The 21,464-nt window shown below is 38.7% G+C and overlaps 1 protein-coding gene across 2 annotated transcripts in view; it reads right to left on the bottom strand.

The window, feature by feature from the left end:
* Positions 1-1,278: 1,278 nt before the first annotated feature.
* The window catches only part of LOC103466321 (cGMP-inhibited 3',5'-cyclic phosphodiesterase A-like), a 90,479-nt gene continuing 70,293 nt past the window's right edge, over positions 1,279-21,464 (bottom strand). For both annotated transcript variants that reach the window (XM_008411820.2, XM_008411821.2), the window contains 10 exons: positions 14,540-14,613; positions 13,626-13,774; positions 12,635-12,772; positions 11,483-11,594; positions 11,114-11,227; positions 10,418-10,617; positions 8,493-8,696; positions 8,140-8,301; positions 5,190-5,430; positions 1,279-3,093 (listed from right to left, as the gene is read on the bottom strand). In XM_008411820.2, the coding sequence (XP_008410042.1) occupies positions 2,777-3,093; positions 5,190-5,430; positions 8,140-8,301; positions 8,493-8,696; positions 10,418-10,617; positions 11,114-11,227; positions 11,483-11,594; positions 12,635-12,772; positions 13,626-13,774; positions 14,540-14,613 (1,711 nt within the window). In that variant the 3' untranslated portion in view covers positions 1,279-2,776. The remainder of the gene's footprint in view (positions 3,094-5,189; positions 5,431-8,139; positions 8,302-8,492; positions 8,697-10,417; positions 10,618-11,113; positions 11,228-11,482; positions 11,595-12,634; positions 12,773-13,625; positions 13,775-14,539; positions 14,614-21,464) is intronic.

Genomic DNA, 21,464 nt, shown 5'->3' with positions numbered 1-21,464 from the left:
TCCTTTGCCTTTCGAAGACGTGTTTCGGAACAAACGCGTGTTTGTCTTTAAATGTGATACAGATGTAGTTTTCCTGAGGGTAGCAACCAGTGTCAGTAAGATTTACATGTTGTTGATTTTTTAAATGAAACCCAGCACCTTGAGTCCGATTACATAATTATTCTAAAGATGGATGAAGCTAAAAGTACCTGTAAGTGAAATCTGGCAGGCTTCCAAGAACTCCCATTCAGAAAGTGTAAACATCTCTAATCAAATAAAAACCAACAAACAATTCCCATAAAACATTTGACGTGTAATTTAGTTGGTTCATTCCTTGTATTGGTTAAGTTTTMAATTAAATTCTCTTAACAAAAGAAGTAAATTTAAATACGTTATGCTCTCCTKTTCAAGTTTGGTCACTAGATGACTTCCCAAAAATGCTGAGCCATTTCTGAACACCAGTTCAGAGGAATGACCATATCGGTATCGTTTTAATATAAAATATTTAATATAAACTTCAGCTTTAGCTTGTTTTCCACCACAGCGGTCCCGGTGCTCACTCAGCACCAACTCTTTCCGTTTCCAGCTCCAAAACTCTGGTGCCGTCTAAGCAAACTGACACTTGAACGTACACTTAACTGGGCCAAGTAAAAACTCCAAACTTACTTCATGCTTCAGATCTAACTTAAGACRAAATGACTAAACTTTGACACGAATCTAAGACTGAACAAGCATTAGAACATCTTGRGTTGCTYCTTCTCATTTTTCAGCTTTTAGTTTTGCCGTCACGCATCATGGAGTCACATGTGGGTCAATACAATGCTTGWGTTTTGCTCACCTTTGTGGTGTGTGACTTACAAAAGGTAATTTTTGATGAGGTGTCTTTTAAAGGCCGTGTGTGATTCACAACTGTAGACCAGAGAGCCACAGGTCACAACTACATGACTCAGGCATTTAATTGCAGGGGTACAGAGATAAATTATGTGACTAGTTAGTTTAAATTACTCACTGCACTGTGGGCCTCKACAGATTTTTTTTGTGACATGAARCAGAATGAAGTTGGTCCTCTGGCTGTGGAAAACTGGAACTGAAACTGGTTCCAAGCTCTGGACAAGATCTGGAACCGCTTTGGTGAAAAATCCCCCAAATTGTTGATTTCTGGCAACAATTTGACTGAATTTAGATCTTGTTTGATTAAGTGATAAGCTCACATAAGAGATTTGTTGTCCTGTCATTTTTTTCTTTAAAATTAAAAACAACAAAAAAAAGTTATYAAAGTTTTTCTACTGAAAMAAAATATTCTGTAGAAAATGTTTTTATTGGCATATAATTACTTTTTTGTTTTCAGCACTGTGTTAAATTGGACAGTATTTCTTCTATGACTAAGATATAATCTAATAATTATGGCCACAAATTTCACAGATTATTATTATTATTATTTTTGCATAATTAAAAATGAGAAAACTTGTATTGAAACCCAGTCCGTGTTTTGCAGAATCTCCTTTTCCAATTCCYCTTCCTCCGTCAGAACATCTGAACAGCAATGTTTGAATGTTTGAGACTTGTCAGATATTCTCTTTGGATTTTTGGTCCGGATGTGTTTGAGTTAAACCGTTTCAGTCCGGCTCTGGCTAGTTTAGCCCCAGTCTAGAGAATACTGCTTTTCTATCCATCTTTTCATGACTTCCTTAAGTAATGGAGGAATAAAATGCCCCTCAGCATGATGCTGCCACCATTATTTGTCGCACTGTKTGAACGGGGTTCCGGCTGGCGTTGCAGCATTACTTTCTTCTCTCACAAATAGTGTTTTGYACGTTTGATTAAAGTTTAACTTTGGTCTGACCGAAGAGAGCTTGTYATTGTGGTAGGAAACAGATAAAGGCGTACGAATACTTTTGATAGGCAATGCTGTAAAACAGTTGTGTCTTTGACATCAGGCTTACTGTAGTTTAAAAATGGGATAATCTGACTTTTTTTTTTCTTTCTTCCCTGTGACTTATGGAGAAAAAATGTGTACATTAGAGTAAAAACTGAGGAACACACAAATGCMGACGCTTAGAGACAGTTCAGAGCCATCTCTGCGTTKCTGAGGCGTATCTCTACATGGCGGCATTAAGTACCTCATTTGGCAATAAACATCAAACATAATATTCATAAATATTTGACTTTGGGTGTTAAAGCCCAGAAGTGAGGGATTATTTCTGTCAAGAGTTGAAAGGAAGATTATTCCTCGTGTGAATCGGTCCCTTTACAATCCATGTGTAGATAAAAAAACAAAACGAAAAAAAMCATAAACTAGCACAGTTTAAACCGAAAAAGATGAGCTACAATCGAAACACAAGCATGTGATGGTGATGTTTATATATAATCACATTCGGGAAATAATTCTGTATAAATTGGCAGCAAATTTCTGCAGTCCTTTGTTACCACACTTTGTTAAAACCTATGCAGCTGCTTGTCTTCGACTCCTGACAGTAGCAAAATAGTCTGTATCCCAAAGTCCATGAATAATGCATTATTGCAATGTGRGAAAAGAAAAACCCATATAAATGTTTGGTAAAACCACATATTCAGATTAAATATGTAAAGCACAAGATTTCCCACCCTGTATTTTTTATTTTATTTTAATTTCTTTTCTGTGTAGGCACGCGTTTCCCAAACATCTACAGTGTTGTGTCTAAGTAATGTGCTGGCAGAAACAGGAGTCAGTAGGATAAGGTCAAAAGGAACATTTCTTTACATCCTTATCCTGACTGATGCTGCGTCTCAATCTGAGGGTGTCTGGAGTTTAGAGGTTTCACTGTGGTTCGCTGTCCCCTCCCTCCTCCGGAGTCTGAGAGTCGTCCCTGTCAGAGACGGGCCACTCTGCTTTCTCCGTCTCCTCCTCCTCACAATGCTCTCCTTCCGCCGGCTCTTCCCTGCTKCCCGATTCCTCCTCCTCTTCGTCGATAGCCAGAATCGGCTCAGTGACTTTGTTTAAATGGGCGGACTCTGTTCCTTGCTCCTCATTCTGGGATTCGYCTTCTATCACCTTCTTCCACATCTTGTGATTTTCCAGCAGGTGCTGTGTGATCTGGCAAAACACTTTCCTCCTTTTCTTGGGAGCTGCTTTCTCTGGATGAAAAAACAGAGGAAAGTTATTTATTTAGTGTTATTTTTACTTTTTTTATGATAACCAACATGCCTCTTATAAAAGGATATATGTCTTTTTATTGCAGACTAATATTATTTGATTGGTCAAAATTATTTGCAATGTGGAAATAACTGGACACAGGGTTTTTGTGACATGTTTATGTATTTAAGCATGAAAAAAGTCATATAAAGTCTCATTCATAGTTTGAAAAAAATAAAGGATGTAAAAATGTGGCCACTGGGTTGGAGCCAATTTTGTAGCATTATCTACTAAGGACAAATTATTTTACAAATGCAAATTATAGTACATTAGTGAGAAGTCCTAAACATCAGCAGGTTTGAGTTGTTGCATGATTTGTTTAATTATGTCCACCAGCCAATAACACCATATTTTTCCCAAAGAAATTTAATATAACTTTATATTTGTTTTATATTTTTATATCTATAAAAATCCTAAAATATCAATACAACTCATCTAATTTTGGTCAGTGAGTTATAAACAAAGTACAAAGTTTGCAACTTTTCTTTTCTTTCTTTTTTTTTTTTTTTAAAGAAAAGTCTTTGAAAATCAAGGCTACTGTTTCATAGAGCCTTTCTAAGGTCCAGCCCAGAATGCAGCAACAGTTGCTGAAATATGTCATCCTGCAACTTATCAGCTAGGAGATTGTGTGAATAAATTTCCAGGCAACTTTTTTCAGACTAGCATCTGTAAAAAAATAATAATTGGAAAAMATGTTTCTTTTCCACTTCGTACTCATAGGCTCTCTTGTTCTGATCCATCTCATAAATCTTTTTTAAAAAATACCTTGAAGCAAAATGTGAAAAACGTTCTGGCTTTGTGCCGTACAGGGGACACAGTTTGCTGCCCTTCCCTGCTGTAACCATAAATGTGCTACAAATTCAACAATCAAGTATTTCTAAACAGAATACAGTACAAAAGGTGAGAGTGATCCATTTCTTCKTTTTTCATTAGTTTCTTCTAATCTTCTAAAGGGATATTTGGCAATAATTCTCTGAGATTTATGGAGCTTGGCTGGTTAATTGTCTTATATCAAACTTTGCATTTTTTCCCCTAACTTTTAGTTCTGCATTTTTGAGAGACGTGTTTCTTTCTCTTAAAGAAATCTCTAACAACTTCGATCTAAAACTCTCTTAAGGCCTTAAATGAGCTTAGTTAATGTTTCTGTAATGTCTGTGGAGATCATAGTGAACATCATCTTTCGCCAGGTTTCTTTAGTAACTAACTAATGTTAGCCATTATTCAGTGAWGCAGAAAGAGATTAGATTTACTGTAAGACTTTTAAAATGAAAAAAATTTACTTGTATGTTACATAACTCTGACCTATAAAATATTTATTAAGAAAGGCTTTTATTTTTAAGAACGTGCAAATTTTTGTTAGAGAAGCAATTTTTAGTTAGACGTCCAGGCACTAAAATGCACTACTAGAACATACATATTTCTCCCTAATTTCTTAATCTTTTTTACTTCGTCTCTAAAAATACAAAAGATAARACATAAAAAATGAAAACATGTTCAGCAGGAGCAAAATGGGAGCATAATAAAGTGMAGTGCAGCTGGATGTGCTGACTCAGATGAATCTCTAGTAACAAATGAAAATCCAAACAATGCGTATTGCGTAGAGGAGTGATTTTATATCTAGTAAATTACACTTAGCTACCTGATGGACGTAGGTCAAGTCAAGGCCTTCTGTGTTTTCTGCTCGTTGAAAATTACAGCTATCTTCTGGGAATAAATATTGAGTTATCAGGATCTTTAAATCTTTGCAGAATGAAAGAGGGTGGATTATAACTAAAGTTATATTAAATACTTTTTTTTTTTTTTTTTACAAATTATCGAAGCAGGTTTTGTTTGCAGAGATTGGTTGAATAAATATCAATTGTGCTGGATAAATAAATCTGAAGGTCAAGAACAAAAATTGGCTCCATGAAAGGAGTTAATTTTCATACTGAGAGAATGGTTTTCTAAAAAAAAAAAARAAAAAGAATGACAGTCTTATTTTATKATGTTTTTAGGGTTCCAGTCTTGTTTTAACTCMKGTTTGGACCCTCGTACTTACGCGATGCGTCAGAGCAGGTGGATCCGTCTTCGTCCGCCTCCTCGCTTTCGACGATCTCTGGCTCCTCCTCCTCAGGCTCTGGCTCCACCCACCGTCCAGGTATGAGGCCAGCCGAGTCGTAGGAGTTGCAAAGCGGGCCAACGATGTGCGTGATGAACGACTCCTGAAGCTTGGCCAGCTGCGGCGCTGCTCGGTCCATGAAGGGGCTGACAGGAAGCCCCAGGCTGGACTCCTCATCGCCCTACATGTAGCGTGAGCCATTAACACAAAATGACACAAACTAAAAGGAAGAATAAGAGCTGATTTACAGCGTTACCCGATTCTGATTGGTCATCTACAATAAAATAGAATATTACTGATTAAGTTCCTTTCTTTCGGGAAACACAGAGAGGCGTTTAAAAGTCTTTATTCCTATTAATTATGTTGATATTTCTGCTTCAGGGCAATGAAAACATGACATTTAAATTTCGATTATTATGTTTTCTTATACAATTAAGAAAACATATTCAATACAGAAATGTGAGCTTAATGAAAAGTATGTCTGATACCTGCTTGTCATTTAATCTGACAAATGGGCCTCATCTGCAGATCCTAATTTAATAAATATGACTGAATATCACATACTAGATGTTTAATTTGCTTAATTACTTTTACTGAACAATAAATAGAAGCAACTTATAGTTTTTTTTGTACTTTTACAATTCAAATATCTCTGAAATTAATTAAAAAAGTGTGATTTCCATGACATCTATAGAGACAGAAGTGAAAACRTCTCCTTTAAGRTTTTCTGGTTTTCCTYGCTTGTCACCTTTGGATTAGTTTATTCACGGTCTGGCAGAATGAGATTTAGTTTATGACTGTTTCATATCAAAATAAAATAAAAACAGGATAAATGATCAACAAACCAGTTTATGCCAATAAAAAAATATACAATTTAGCAAAAAAAACAATTTTCAGTGGGATGCTGAGAGACTAGTCTGTCACAAATGTAATGGATTTTCAAGATTCTTTGTATTATTTATGTAATCCTTAAAAAAAAATAATAACAGATTGCAAGATACAAATTTTATCAAAGAGATATCAGCTGAAGGACTGACCTACGATGGATAATTACATGAAGAGTAAAATACCCTATAAATATTTTTCTTAGCAATTACTTTTGTGGCTTTTATTTTATAATCAGACAGGAAAGCAGGCGAACAGTGAAAGGTCACGCAGCATAAGACCTGAGCAACGGTCCCCTGAGTCGAGGAGAAACTGTCTCTGCACAGGAGACCCGCAGGGACTCACTGCAGCTCCACTTTCAGATTTTTAAGTGTATGAAATGCTGACATGCTCGGGCACAAGGATAGGACAGCATGGAGCAAGAAAAACTTTAAAACATCTTCAGGAAGCTAACAGAGCTCTTGATTAATGACACTTTAACTMAGGGGTGCCCAATGCGTCGATCGTRGAAAGGTTTTGAGTCGATCTCGGCAAGTGACAAAGCTGAGACCAGCACTTCCTCTTCTGACAGGCTTATCAAAAATATTCGCTAAGATCCTAAACGTTTGTAGCGTAATTAAAAAAAAAAGAAGAATTATAAAAAAATCAACAAAATGTGTTAAAATTAATAATCTCAGTAATTATTGTTTCAACAAGATATTGCGCATAATTATGTGAAATTAAATTGATTATATCCCGACTTCAGAAGATTTGCCTTTACCTTTACTGGGCTCTTTGGTTCCTCCTATCAGTCTGTAGTTTCTCATATTGAGCTCATCAAACCAAATATCAGATCTACCATGAMTGACTGACACCTGCTGGYGTCAGGTTTGCAACCAGCTTCTGACTGAGAAACCAGTAASCTGCTCCCAGTGTCAGAATCTCACTGAGGAAGAAACTGCATTAGGTTTTCTGTCACTTTATTATTTCTGCTATAACTTAKGTATATTCGCATAAGTCAATAGAGTTTAACTTGYAATTTTGATGTCTTTGTGTCATGAAGTAGATCTCAGGCGGGTGGTGAGAGAAAAACTAGATCTTGCTCTCAAAAAGTTTGGGCAGCCCTGCTTTAACTGATAAGTTACATCTGGGAAAAAAATAAATAAGCTGGTAAAGTTGGTGTCACATTTTGGGGAAGGAAGTGAGTTGCTATCGGTTTATAATGCTGGARACTGTGAAGTGCACTCAGGTCGAGTAGCCGTCTCTGTCAAGTGCCTTGAAGAGAAAACCTTTGTGCGTCACTTCCCCCTGGAAACATTCAAACCTTTTGTCTCTGTCAATTAACAGAGACGGGAGGAATTCAGTGCCAAGAGTGCATGGCATCCTAACAAACAATTGTGAGTGGAAATAAGCTGTGCTCATAATTAGGTTACGTTTGTTACTGCAGCTCCATTCAAAATGAGGCCACAGTTACTGTACAGAAAATTATGCAACACTCCTACAGTTTGAGTCGTCAAGCTTACAGCTAAAAATCTGAAAAAAAAAAGAACCGTCAAAAAGGGTGAACAAAACAATTGCTCTTTGAAGCAACAATATTGTTTGTATCCAGGGCCGTTGCTAGTAATTTGGGTGCCCTAAGAGTGGATGGCACCCAAATGTTAAAGTCAAGCATCTTCTTGTTTATGCACAAGCTTTGTTAGTCTAACACCACCTGCTGTCATTTTGGCATTGGAGGTACTTYACATTACCCACTGCAAGTATTAGTTTCAGTTTTTTTTTGTTGTTGTGTTTTGCTTCTTTAAAGGAAAAAAAATAGTAAAGTCATTCTTCTGCCTGAATCTGGTCAGGTTATCTGTTTGTGAACATAAAAAAAACAACAACTTTTTGTTGATCTGTCATTTAAAAACTCAAATAAAATAAATTGAAGACAGATTTTGCCATACGGCGTTGTGGTGCATGGTGCTCCAGCAGCGTTTTTATTGATTCATTGCCACAAACATGGCAGCCCTGCTGAGAGTTGGCCCACCTGTTCGTAGAACTCGTTGACAATGCCCTCGGTCCACTGCAGATGCAGATCCTTGCACTTTAAAGGCCCGTTGATGTCTGCCAGCTTAATGCACATCTGGCACACCAGTAACCTGTCATTCTCATTAGACCAGTCAATACCCGTTGACGGATCATCGCCCACCTATTGAGGGAACAATAAAAGGCCGGTCAGCTTTTCTCACATCTAAAAATAAAGAATTTAATAAGCAGCATGTGAAATGTTAGAAACGTTTAATAGTTTCCTCTCTTCACAGACCACTTACAAAAATAATACATATTCCATTTCATGTTATACTTTATGTAAACCATTTAAGAGTTCATCTTTCGCAGTACCTTGGCATTGAACTCAGCCAGGAAGTCAAAGTGCTTCTTGAGGTCTGTTGCCAGGATGGCCTCGATGACCAGGAACCTGAAGCGTTTGAACTCCACATGGTCCAGGTTGACCAGGAAGTTGTAGTCCGGATGTGACATGAAGAGGTTCCAGGCGGAGGCGGCGTGGTGGTTCTCCAGGACCGAGCGATCGTTGTAGAGCACTGCCTGCAAACAGCCAAACTCTCTGCATGAGCGAGCGCAAGCAGGACTTTAACGTTGTTCCGCTAAAATTTCCTGGAACCAAATGTGGGGCCTCTAGAGATGAGGGGGTTAAACGTGTTTTCGGCTATCCAGGGCTCGATTAGATCAAAGCGTTGCCCATTACGGGAGCTGTTCTCTAATAAAAGCGGCTGAGGCCCAGAGACTGCTGCTTTTTCCTGGAACTTCACCCATCAAACTTCTTGACTCATTTGTTTTCACAAGAGGTTTTACTGTCCTAACATCACAAAAGCAGATCCAGCGGTGAGTTAAAAGCGCTGATCCTTTTTATATGTGTTGGAAAACCTGATCAAATTGTTTGCTTTATAGATCACAGAGTTTGTTTTTTAGTTGTTGTTTTTTTGGCTTCTGAGTAGAGTTGTTCATATAAAAGCCACCTTATGTAAACAGATACATTTATTCTATAAATTGCACTATAGAATAAATGAGATTGTTAATATTGTTAAATTTGCAGAAGTAGGAATAATTTCACAAAAAAAGGGGGTTAAACTAAAGCTGCATCACTACTGACAGGAAAAAGATAGTGTCTTTAATAAGGACATTTTGGGGCAAATGTTGTTTTAGGTTTTCACAACGTGCGGCTTTAAATTCCTCCCAGCAGGACTGGCTACTGGGCTACATGGTCTGTAATGGTTAACGTCTTCAGCCAGAACTACAGCACATGGAACAAATGAATGTTTCCAAAGGATTTCTCAAAAACTAAGACAAACTCTTTCTTGGAAGAGGAAATAAATGAGCAAGTGTACACATTTAAGACCTTTTAAACCTTAATCTCAAAAGTGGGTCCATCTAAGATGTTTTGAGGCCTCAATTCAAATCACTTAAATACTTTTTAAGTCCCTGAAAAACCAATGGAAGTGATAGATCCAGAGGTAAATCAAAGCCCAATAAAGAGATAAAATTATCTCTAAATCAGGCTAATATCTGCTTCTTTTAATTTACGTTTTTATGTCACATTTTTATTGCCCTGCTATCGAGAATGTTGACACAGCAGTTAGTTAAACATTGATTTAGTTTGTAGTTCTTGGAAAACCTGATGAGATTTTTACATCAGGATTTACAGAGAGGTGAGTGGAGTTTCGGATCGTTTAAGACACTGTTACTTGAAAGTTACAACGTTATAAATATGTATTATGTAACTAAATTGCCCCATGTTTTGGTGTTTGCAGTAAACTGTGGATTTAATTTAGTTTTAAAGGTGTGGTTCTAGGCTTAAATTAGTTGCACAAACTAAGGAAAGTAGAACAGCGGAGGGAGTGATGCAATCAGTTTTAGGCAGGAGAGGCGATGAGGCAATAAAAAATAAACAGTAAAATATGTTAAAGAGGTGAATTATTTGGGGACAGCCCAAACTCATGTCAACAGCAACTGAAAACTTCTTAGAAAGGAAAACATGCTGTTCCGAAAAACAAAATGAAACAACTGCAAGGACAGGCGGACGCTCCAGGAAATCTGCACACTTTTACGCTCGCAGCTTCTCTTGCCCTGTTTTTATAACGGTGTGAAGAGCTGGCTGTGTGAATCTGCTTTTCTCTACAGCTCACCGGCGACAATGTCTGTCTGACTTTTCCGATAACAAAGACATCAGAAAAGGCAGACAAACAAATCTCTTACGTCTCCCGATTCAAATGAAAGAGTGGTTCTGGCGGACTTTGGGAACAAAGTACCTGAGGGGCGCTGGTGGCCACGAGGAAAGCATTTGTTCTCCCAGGATGATCGTAGTCGTGCATCGCAGCAGCTACGTAAAGAGCCATCAGCTCCAGAGCGGGGATGAGGCCAGACAGACAGCCGTATCCGTCTTCTGACACAGTGTAGGTCTTTGAAACCAGGAAGCCCATGTGACTGTGTGTTATCCCAGAGTCAGAGTCTAACCACAGGGAAGAGACAAAAGCGAGAGGATTTCGGATCAGGATGGCAGAATTTACATTCAACATTCATACTTTAGGTTCATCGATATGTGCCAGTAATGCACGCCAGATACGCACACACACACGGATGTTTTAATTGACTTATGTGTGGATCAAAGGGATGGTCCTGGTTAGGCATACAAACAAGGTTTTGAAATATTGGTGAGAGGGAACTCTTAATTTGCCAGCAATTTCATGCTGTCCTAGACTTCAAATAGAGTTTCATGCAGAAAAACATGAGCCAAAAGCTTGACTAAAGCTGGATGTTCTCACACTGATGAGATGGCTTACAGGGAGGATCAAGGCACATGGAACAACCCTCCGAAAAACTTTTCATACCCAAAATTTCTTATCCAACATGAAACTTATAATTAAAAAAAAAAAAAAAAAAAGCTCATCTCCTTTTTTTTTCTTCTTTTGCACTTTAAAGGTACGGATAAAATAAATGGCACGTACCTGAGTCACTGGCTGAGCTGTGGTCGTTAATGAGGCTGGGTAGACCGGGCACAGGCTGCGTGGTGAGGTACCAGACCGCATGAAGCACATCTGTGGCGTGGATCCTGTTGTGATCTGATCCAGAGGAGAAAGCACACTTTTTCCAAATTAAATCGCTTTTCCACCAGGGCGCACTGTTGAGCCGTTCAGGTTTCTCACAGCAACGTAAAGGCAAATTCTTGCATTGTACTGTACACCATTACAATGAACAAAAACTGGAAGAAGCGCATTTGCGTCAAGTGGCTGATTTGTTTCTTACAGCTGCAACAAAAGCTGACAGAAAAACGGTGCGAGTGAAACCGCGAGCGGCTGAGAGACATTTAAACTTACATGGTATGTCTCTGTAGCCACTCTCCAGAGCGTGGAAGTAGTTCATGAACTCTTTAACGGGGATTTTAAAGGTCTCAAACAGGCCAGTGTCCTCAAAGAGCCTGTAAGACACCTGCAACACAACATATCCTGTGAAAACCACCGTCAGATTACAATAAACTACAGTTTATTACAATACCCGCTAAAATCCCATCGCAGTTAACTGTGTCATCCGGCTGAATGGCTGTGAACCACTACATGACTCACTTCATTTATCTGTCTTATGTTACTTTGTCTCACTTTTGTAACCTTACATTTTTCCTTTTTTGGTCATAACCCTTTTATAAATTGTTAATCTGTACTTTATCTCTGTGAGTCAATGACAGTTTTTATCTCTGGTGAAAAATAAAGATGTTTTCTATTCTATTGTTTTCTACAAAGTATTCAGCTGAAACATCAGGAAGTAAAGAATTTTTTTTTTTTTCCATATTTCTGTTTGTGGTCATTATCTCGTGGTAGTTTTCGCTCCTAGGAACCTTTGGGACAAAAACAGTCAAATATAAAAATATAATTACACTCCCGCCTTTGTGGATTGCTAAGAGGAATACACGTTTACTGCAGCGCACCGGTCAGCCGGGCTCTAAAAAAACGTATAGCTTCCCCTAAAATGTTGTTCAGCAAAGTTTCCTTATGAAGAAGATTGTTGTTCTCTTCCTTACAAATCACCCAGAGACCATTGCATTATGCAGACTCCTTCAGAGTGATCCCAGACACACAGCTTTTAATGACAAACCCCAAGCCAAGTCTGAAGCACCTGGCAGACGGTTGTTCATTTGGAGAAAGAAGTTCTCTCCTCGTACATCATCGTGAGAGAACAACAACTGTGGATCTGGGGGATTTAGTGTTCATCTGATATCCTATAAACATGTTCTTATATATTAATGAGGCTGTGTTTTTCATTCGTCTTAAATGTTCTTCTTTTTGATTCAGAGTCAGAAACACTGGAGGAGTAAAACTGTGGTGGTGATTTAACAGTTGTTGCTTCTTGAAGAAGAAAATAAAGTCTCTAAGTGTGTTGGGTTTTTGTTCAATATCCTTAATAAGAAGTGAGGGTTGCAGTAGTTCATCTCAGATCTTACTTCATGTTTTTTTTGTTTTTTTTAATGTTCTCACCTGACTAAGGATCCGCCCACATTTTCCATTTGTCTTCTCCATTAGAGTGAAAATAGGAAAGTTCCAATTATTTAATTGACTCATTAAAGGCTCCAGGTCTTCCATTACCAATGGCTCTTGTGCCAGAATGGGCTTGTCCTGTACAAAAAAACACATAATGAGGATGCTTTAAAGAATACATTTCTCAATGGCACAAACCATATGCATGTACACTGGATATGGAAAAAGTATGCACATTTGTGTTGTGTTGTTAAATGTTGTAAAATTGAAATATTTACTGATTGTTTTTTTTTTGCCAACTTCAGTGTATAAATGAAAACAAACATCTAATAAAAGGAAACTACTTTTAAAAAAGAAAAAAAAATCAAAAACTCTCACTGTACAAAGCAACAATTCATATCATTTCATGTCTATCAATAATTGGAGAACATATATTACTATATTACTTTTATACAGCTGGACTTTTCTCTATCGTTTGTAGACTAAACATAATCTGACGTGGGGAAACCTTCTAGACTCTGACCGAATGGAAGAAACTGCAGGATTTTCTGGTTGCCCCTGTTTACTGGTTACATCAGTCTGCTGTAATTTCCATGTGTTTGKACTCAGGAGTCGTGTTGACAGATAGAACCCCCTTTCTTCTCAAAAGAACTTACAGATCCGGCAGAAATACCCACAAGCCAAACGGAAGACAATTTCATGGCCTAATGAAACCAAACGGTAACATGTGGCCACAGCGCATCACCAAAACTTCACCACATCCATCGTAAAAGATGGCGGCGGATGGCTGTGCCGTTCTTTAGAAGGAAGAAGACGTTTGTAAAAGTTTGTAAGAGGACTTAAGGAGCTCTTAAAATCAACATCACTTTTTTTAGCTGCCATTTTTACAGGGGTGTGCAGACTTTTTTTTTTTTCCACTGCTTTTCCGCATCGTACGGCGTCCTACTCCGACATTAAAGAGATGTTTTTGAACGCGTGAGCCTCGACTCACCTCAGGAGGTATTAGTGCATGGAGGATGACATTCTGGGAGGGTTTTTTGCCCTTTTCCGTGTCCTCCTCCGTTTGTGCTACATCACTGCTGTCACTGTGGTTGGCTTCGTGGGTGCTGTCGTAGTCTGATGACACAACTACAGGGTCCTCTGTCAATACAGAAAAACAAAGAGATGTCGGACTGCTGCAGAATCCGTGACTCGCTGTAATCAGCTCACCTTCCTCACAGAGATCTCTGTTTGTCAGCTGGCTTTACGTAATCAGCCGAACTGGCCTGAATCGGTGTGTATCTAATCTGAACTAGATAATTCAACTTTATTTGAATAAGTCTGATTTAAACTGAGCTTGATCCTATTGGATCTGCTTGTCTTGTGCTTTGAGATGACATTTGTTGTGAATTACAGCTATTAAAGTAAATAAAGCTAAATGAACTGCATTCATATCCACACTGGACTAGACTATTGTTTAGTAAAGTGTTCACTTAATTTAACTGAAAGATAAAAAATATATTAGTATTTCTCTAATACATTTTAATGGGGATTTACTCCTAATATGCACTCAGACAGATCTAAGTCATTTTCTATTGACTACTATTCCTGGTAGTGTTTATACTGAGCATCTTGTGCAGTTTTTTTTTTACTATATACCAATAAAGCAGTTAGTCCCTTTACTTAAAATCTCTTAGATTTGAAGAAATCAAATGGTTCGAAGTACCTTTCTCATTATCAAAAATTAAAAGTTAAAGAAAATAATTCATACAGAAACATGAATCTTTGTCAGAAATCAAGGTGCACTTTCTCATAAAGCAAAAACGACAAAAGGAATTTGCTTGGGTTTTTCCATGATTGTTGTAAAAATGCCTGCATCTCCTTTATCTAACACAGGGAAGATGCATCGCTCCATTTTGCCCTTACCTGTTCGAGGTGTCCTGTCTCCCTTATCTATAGAGCCCTCTCCATGGGTCAGTCTGATGTACGGCCTCCCACAGCTGCAGAAAACAGGTTACACACATACAAACAAATCTTTATTTACTCTACTCCTAGTGCAACAGAGGTTGAGCTACTATCTGTGAACTTCTTTAGTGAATATGGCCCAAGTGGAAAGAAAATGATGGTTGTTTTCCAAAGTTTTTTTTTAACAATAAAAAGTCTGGAAATGTGTCATGTATTTGAATTTAGCCTCACTGAGTCACTACTTCTTTGGTAACATTTGGGTCTGATCTTTTGGGTTTGTCCCAAGCAGCTTTGCACATCTGAAGACTGCAGTTTTTGGCTGTTCTTGTTAGCGCATTAGTTCAAGCTCTCCTAGAACAATTAAGTTTTGCAACAGTGTTTGAATTGGACTTAGGCGTGTAATTTGACATGGCTGTTTTCACATGAGAATTCCCTTGTACACAAACATTTCTATTCAGCTCAGGCTGTATTTTTTTGAGGTCGTCATCCTGCTGAATAGTGAACACCAGTCAACATCTAAAGTTTTTTTTTGCAGCAGCAGCAGGAATTGTTTTCTCTCCTTGTCTCCGCTGAAGTACTGGAACCCCACAGCATATTGTTGCCGCCATATTCCCCACAGATTTATCCCTGATCTTCTTGGTGTGCTACTTAGTGTTCATAATGTTTTTAGTTTGCTAGTTCCCCAAAATTTTTCATTACATGCACACAACAGTTACATTTACCAAACTGGATTTAATTTTGCATTATCAACCCAAAGGGGACTAAATACATGCTAAATGTTAATGATAACATTTCTTGAAAACCATATCATTTTCTTTCTACTTTACAATAATTTTATGCTGTTTTATCGCACAAAATCCCAACAAAATTGAAATTGGTAGTTTAAGAGGATGGCTGTTGCAAAGAAAACTATGAATACTTTCGCAATGCACTGTGACTGAGAATATAGAGGAGAAATTTGACAACACTGAATAAAATAAAACTTGATTTAATGAATACCATAATAAGAGGTTTTGATGTAAATGTTTAAATATCAAATTAACAACAAAACAAAATGGATCAGTGGTAGTAGAGCATGTTACATCTGGCTGACTGTGGTTGAGCCAAAAGAGAAAAAACGACACCACTCAGCAGTCAGGCTTTGATAACTAACTGCTGTCAAGTAAACTAATTGGGATTCCAGCACCGCTGTCCAACTCAACATTTACAGATGTTCCAAGAAAACGGCAATTAATTAGCGTAATTAATGCGGGCATTAACACGAAAACGACGAGAATAAATAACCAAACAAATCTGAAGCCTTCGCCGGTGCTGGCTTTGTTATGAACGCTCATTAGCAGACGTGCCCGCTCTATTTGTGATTTATGGCAGAGCGACTTCAGCCACATGAGCAACCTACTGCGAAGCCACAAACTTGCAGACAGATGAAAACCGTCACAAGCGCCGAGTTGAAACATAAATCGAGCGTCACGCGTTTTGAAAGAGGGATGTTGACACCGCAGGGAGCCTCGACGGTTTTCCATGTGTCTCTGCTGAGGCTACCGTCAGGCCGTAGGTGGTTTCAATTAAAATACCTCGCCCTAAATGTTGTAAAGCCTTCCTCCTGAGCTGAGGAAATGCCTGCCGTCAGAGTGTTGTGTCACAGGGAGCACAAAGGCCTGCAGTGTGTCTATCTCCTTCTGATAAAGTGTTTCTGGAACGCTTTCGGGCCAAACCCACCCACTATAATGGACCCGGGGCTCCAACAAGGAGCGTACTGTCGTGTTTGCGCGGTCAAGCCGGACCGCTGCGTCTAATACATCACAGGTGTGGAATATAAAATAGTTAGATAGTTTGGCGGGTGAACAGTTAGAACGTTATTGTCAGGGGAGCAAGAGTCTGCGTCGGCCGCACAGCGTTTGGCCTAAAAGGTTTAGCTTTAATGAAAGCTGAAGAACTGGCAGACACTTTTTGGCGTTCTGCTAATGCAGCAGAACAACCTTGAGTTCTGACACCGAGCCTCCAGCACAAAATGTAAATAAGGAGGCTGGGCTGTTCTCACTCGCACAGTCCGTCAGTCAAGTGTCAAGTCACTCTGCTTTTATCGCTGAAAAACCGGAGCGGTTGCAGGGGTTAGAGCTGCAGTTACAGTAATTTAACTGTCTCAGTGGGACGTCTGCAAACACTGTTAAAACATAATACGCATTCCAGTATGCATAAGCCGAAAGCCCGTCTGCTAGAAATAACATTTATCTGCTGCGTAAGAATGTGTTTACGGGGAGAATGTAAATGGATGAAGGAATGTGTTGCTTCCCGATTTACAGCGCAGACGCTCGACATTCACCTGTAAATCTGCACAGCCTTTCCCTCCCCCACTGTCTAACTTTAAATCAAACAAACTTTCCCTTTTATACGTCAAGTACGATCACCAAAATAAATTCTAACAGTTAAATGCCAGAATAAGGTAACTGGTTTGATTAGTCTTGGTCCATTTGAAAGACCATTTTGTGCTCAAGCTTTGACTTGGTGGTTGATGTCTTAAGATGTCGCTACAGTATTTTAACATGCTGCCAACTTTTTTTATGAAGTGTCTCTCCAGCAACATGATGTCACCACCTTTGTACAGAACATCTTGGATGATGTCATTCAACCTACTGGAGTCCTGCTGTTTCCTCCACATGTAACAATAGTCACCATAGCCAAACACCTACATTTTAGCTTCACCATACAAAAAGGACTCATCTCCAAAAATTACATTTGCATTTCTAAATTGGAATCGTATTTTTCTCTTTTAAATGAAATGGCTTTTTGTGGCCTTTCAACCCATGTTGATTCATTTTACTGTAAAATGTTACTTTCTTACGAGCTTTCGACAGAATTTTCACAGGGGCTTTTGGTTTTGTACAGAGGGTGATTTGCATGTTTTGTACTGCAACAGGTTGATCTCTAGCACAAAGACCGTCATGATCCGGAACAACAGACGAGCGTCAAACTTTAAGGCATTCGGAAATGGCACCAGATTTCTGGTGGTCAAATATTCTCCTGATATCATGACTGACTTCTTTTTGCTTTATTTGATAAGAGGAAGCAAAGGGCTTGTGTTGTTCCCTAAAAAGCAGGTGTGCTTCCGGTGGTGAATTAGATGCTTTGCATCATCTTTTTTGCCAACTTAAAGGCTTATTTATATTAGTAAATGTAAAAGATAATTATAAACTATATAAAAACACAAGTCTCTCTCTCATTATCTCATCTCATCTCATCTTTTAGCAAATATAAATAATAATGTCAGTCCTAATTGACCTAAAACAAAAGAACAAAAAACTTTAGTTTCATCTGCAATGAACTTTGTCCAAGTCAGACCGTAACCCCCCACCCCAAAAAAAAAAAACATTTATTTTTTGCCGTGGTTTCAACCCATTCATTTTATTTTCAAGAAAACTATGTGTTAATTAGCTTCTTGCTCTAATTGGGATTTCTTTAGACATAAAAGTTTTTGGCTGCAGACTCCAACTGTAAACTCCAGCTGGCCTCTGTTTGCTCCCTCTCCTGCTGCATTTTACTCCAAGATTTCAGGCTGCCTTCCTCGCAGCAGGTTGACAGATTATCTTTGGTTCAGAGCCCAATCGGACATTGTCCAAGCCACGATAAACACAGCAGCCATTATTTCTGCTTCCAGTAATCTACCTACTCTTGAGCTAGATGACGTGAAGGAGATAGCAGCGCCGTGGCTCAGACCGAGGCAAATGGAAGGTATCGCTCGCTCCCTTTTTAACAAGCACTGTCCGATAACAAGCCGATGTTGCAGCTTTTGAAGTCGGTGTTGTTCCTGCACGTCACTAAAGGCTGACAGGATGGAAAAAAGTGTGCAGGAAAGGAGACGCTTAATGTCCTAATTAAGATCGTGCAGATTTGATGAGGAGTAGAGAACGGGGGGAATTGAAACCATGTGTTCATTTTATTTTTTTTTCCCTCCAAACCTCCCCTTCATGTGTTCTCCTCGTCCATGTTTTCCGTGTTCTCCTCGTCCATGTTTTCCAGTTTTTTCTCTAAGGACACACGAGGACAGATTATTCCTTTGCTCCGATTGATCTCTAAAGAGATTTATATAGAACAAATTTCTTGGCCAGACAAATTGAAAAAAGAAAAGACAAAAAAGGCTGTACATAAGTAAGAAAAGAAATTATACCGACTCTTTCCATTGTCGTGTAAAAGCTCAACTCAACAATTTGTGCTTTTTATTTTTTTTCATGTTGTCGATTAATCAGTCGTCAGGAACAGGCTGTTTTCAGAAGACACTGGACATGTTTAACAGCAGTTTATTTTAATACCGAACCATCTTTTTATTTTTTTACACTTTCGAACATCCAGACGGCTGAAAATCAGCTAAAGAGCAGCTGACAAGAGATTTCAGTAAACCAAACCAAGAGTCACTCGGTACACTTGAAATGCTCCATAACCTGCGCCAGAAGTAGCAGCTGCGACAGTTCATCCAGGCACGCGTGTGTGTGCGTGTGTGTGTGTGTGTGTGTGTGTTAATTGCGGGGTTGTGGTGACTGGGGGAAAAGCCCAGGTGTTTGTTTACACTCTCACCACCAATAAGTGGGTATAGCTGAGGCCCTCTGCTGGGCTGAGTGACTGTTTGAGTCCAGGGGACCCAGCTTTGTGTACAGAGTCGGCTCGGTGTGCCTGCATTTACAGATGTTGCTCGAGTATCACGCTGTTGGTGCGCAAACAGAGCCAAACAAGTCACCGACAGAAGCAGCCCACACAGTTTTTTTTTTCTTTTTCAGGGCTGAAGACTCTTGAGAAAAAGGAGGGAGTGTAGAAAACAACCCAGTAAACAAAATGACGTCAGATGAAACCCGGTGGACCCATCCTGAGGACTCACTTATTGGAGCAACGGAGGCTCTGTCAACTCTTAATCTGGGCTGTGATCTTGCTTTGTTTAAGTAATTCTTTTACCAGCAGTAAATGTAAAGAATTATGACCAACTCAGGCTTTATAGTTGCTGGAAAAATGTATTAAATCATAACCCTAAAAAAAAAAAATCATATGTATAATCTATGCCTGATTTTTTTATATATATATATATATTTTTTCTTTACATCTCATTTCCAAACTCCAGGCAGCAATCTGATGATTAATCAGTAATTGCCTCTTTAAGATGGATTTTTAAGGTTCTGGGGGCTTGGCGCGCAAGTTATATTTCCATTCTACCATTTCCAAATGCCGGATGCAAATTACTCACTGAGGGGCTGAATAACAATTGCAAATATATGATAGAGAAAACTCTGAAACACAAAAACAGGCACCACAAAAGTGAGAAAGCAGCAGCTTAGATAAACTGTTCCTGAATGGAGACTATCTGTAAATTGCATATTCCAATGTGATATAATGTCTTAGAAAAATTGAGACAAAGCAGGATAGTTTCTTGAGTAGCAGCATGTTTTCAGTAATTTCATTCAACCACATTTTTTTTTAAAGCAAAAAGCTTTTTTCCACCAAATGAAACACAAACAGAAAACCCAGTTGCCAAACAGCTCTGATCCCACCTGCGTGTATCACCACATGTACGTTTTTTTTTCTTTTTTGTTTGTTTGTTTTGTTGTTTTTGCTGAACCTGCAGCAGTGTGCCATTAAAATCAAAATCAAGTAGAACTTTTCTAGAAGATCCTTAAATACGATCACACGCCTTTAGATGGGCGCCATTTGAGTTCACATAATGAAAACCCCATGATTGGTGGATAAAACTGACAACTAAAAGTTTAGTCTAGCATGAGTCACCAGAGCTTTGTCTTGGAGGTCATTCTGTCTATTTTATAAAACAACATGGTTTACAGCTAATTACAGAAAAAAACAGCCATGCATTTTATTTGAACAATTCATTGTTAGGACAAGGTCTGTAATCATTTACTAACTTGACGAAAGAACTATTTCCAAAGAAAGACGACTTCAGAACACACAGCTACAGACTGGTCGGCTTCGCTGTGCAGCACGGATGAATTATTTTAAGATATTTATTATGTTTCGCCGTACCTAATGTATCCTCTGCATTTATTACAGTAAAATGCTGCCCTATTTTACTTTTCCTTTCTTTATACTGCCAGATCAGCATGCCCCTAGGATGGTATTTCCTTGTAATTTCCAAATCTAAAGAAAAAAAAAGAAAGCCTGGTTGAAGTAGTCCTTTCTTTTTTAACAATTATCCACCCAACATTTGTTTCTAAACTAGGCCATGCAGTATTAGAGTCACGCCTCATTTTACATGTGCAGTTCCAGGGTTTAACAATAGCTAAGTTTCAGGCAGTTTCTGCCAAAGCTAAATTAGTTTATATCTAAAAGTTTGGTGATTGAAGCAGTAAGAGCTCAGGCGAGCCGATTCATATCTCCTCACAAGACTCCCACTAAATAATGAATGGGTTTTTTTTGTTTTGTTTTTTTTCTTTGGGGGGGGGGGATGTTAAACAGTAACTTCTAAATACAGAAAGTGAGAACTCGTGTGACTTCACACACGCACGCAGACTCTTGCAGACATTGCAATATATAGGTTATCATCAGCTGGAGCTGTGTTGTTTGGATCCCAGCAGGCTTTTCTCCGTCTCTTTGAGGCCAACATCAGACGTGTTTTACTGGAATCCTTCTGCAGATTAATAATTGAGTTGCAGATCCAGATTATCTATTCAACAAAAGTTCTCATGTAGCGTTTTGAAAATCAGTCTCTCTCAGAAGGATGACGCAAAAAAAAAAAACTGTCCTACTTGTTTGACACAACAGAAATCAACACAAAAACGCTGTTTTACAGCAGAGGCGACTGTATCTGTAGACTGGTGCAGATCTTGGAAGATTTTAGGGGACCAAACCTTTACAGGGGAGAAACTACACAAGGTGCTGTTGATGAAAGACTATA

This window comes from Poecilia reticulata, linkage group LG6 (genome assembly GCF_000633615.1).
Source record: "Poecilia reticulata strain Guanapo linkage group LG6, Guppy_female_1.0+MT, whole genome shotgun sequence".
Lineage (NCBI taxonomy): Eukaryota > Metazoa > Chordata > Actinopteri > Cyprinodontiformes > Poeciliidae > Poecilia > Poecilia reticulata.
Note: the sequence above shows the minus strand (reverse complement) of the source record. Positions and strands in the feature narration are given on the sequence as shown.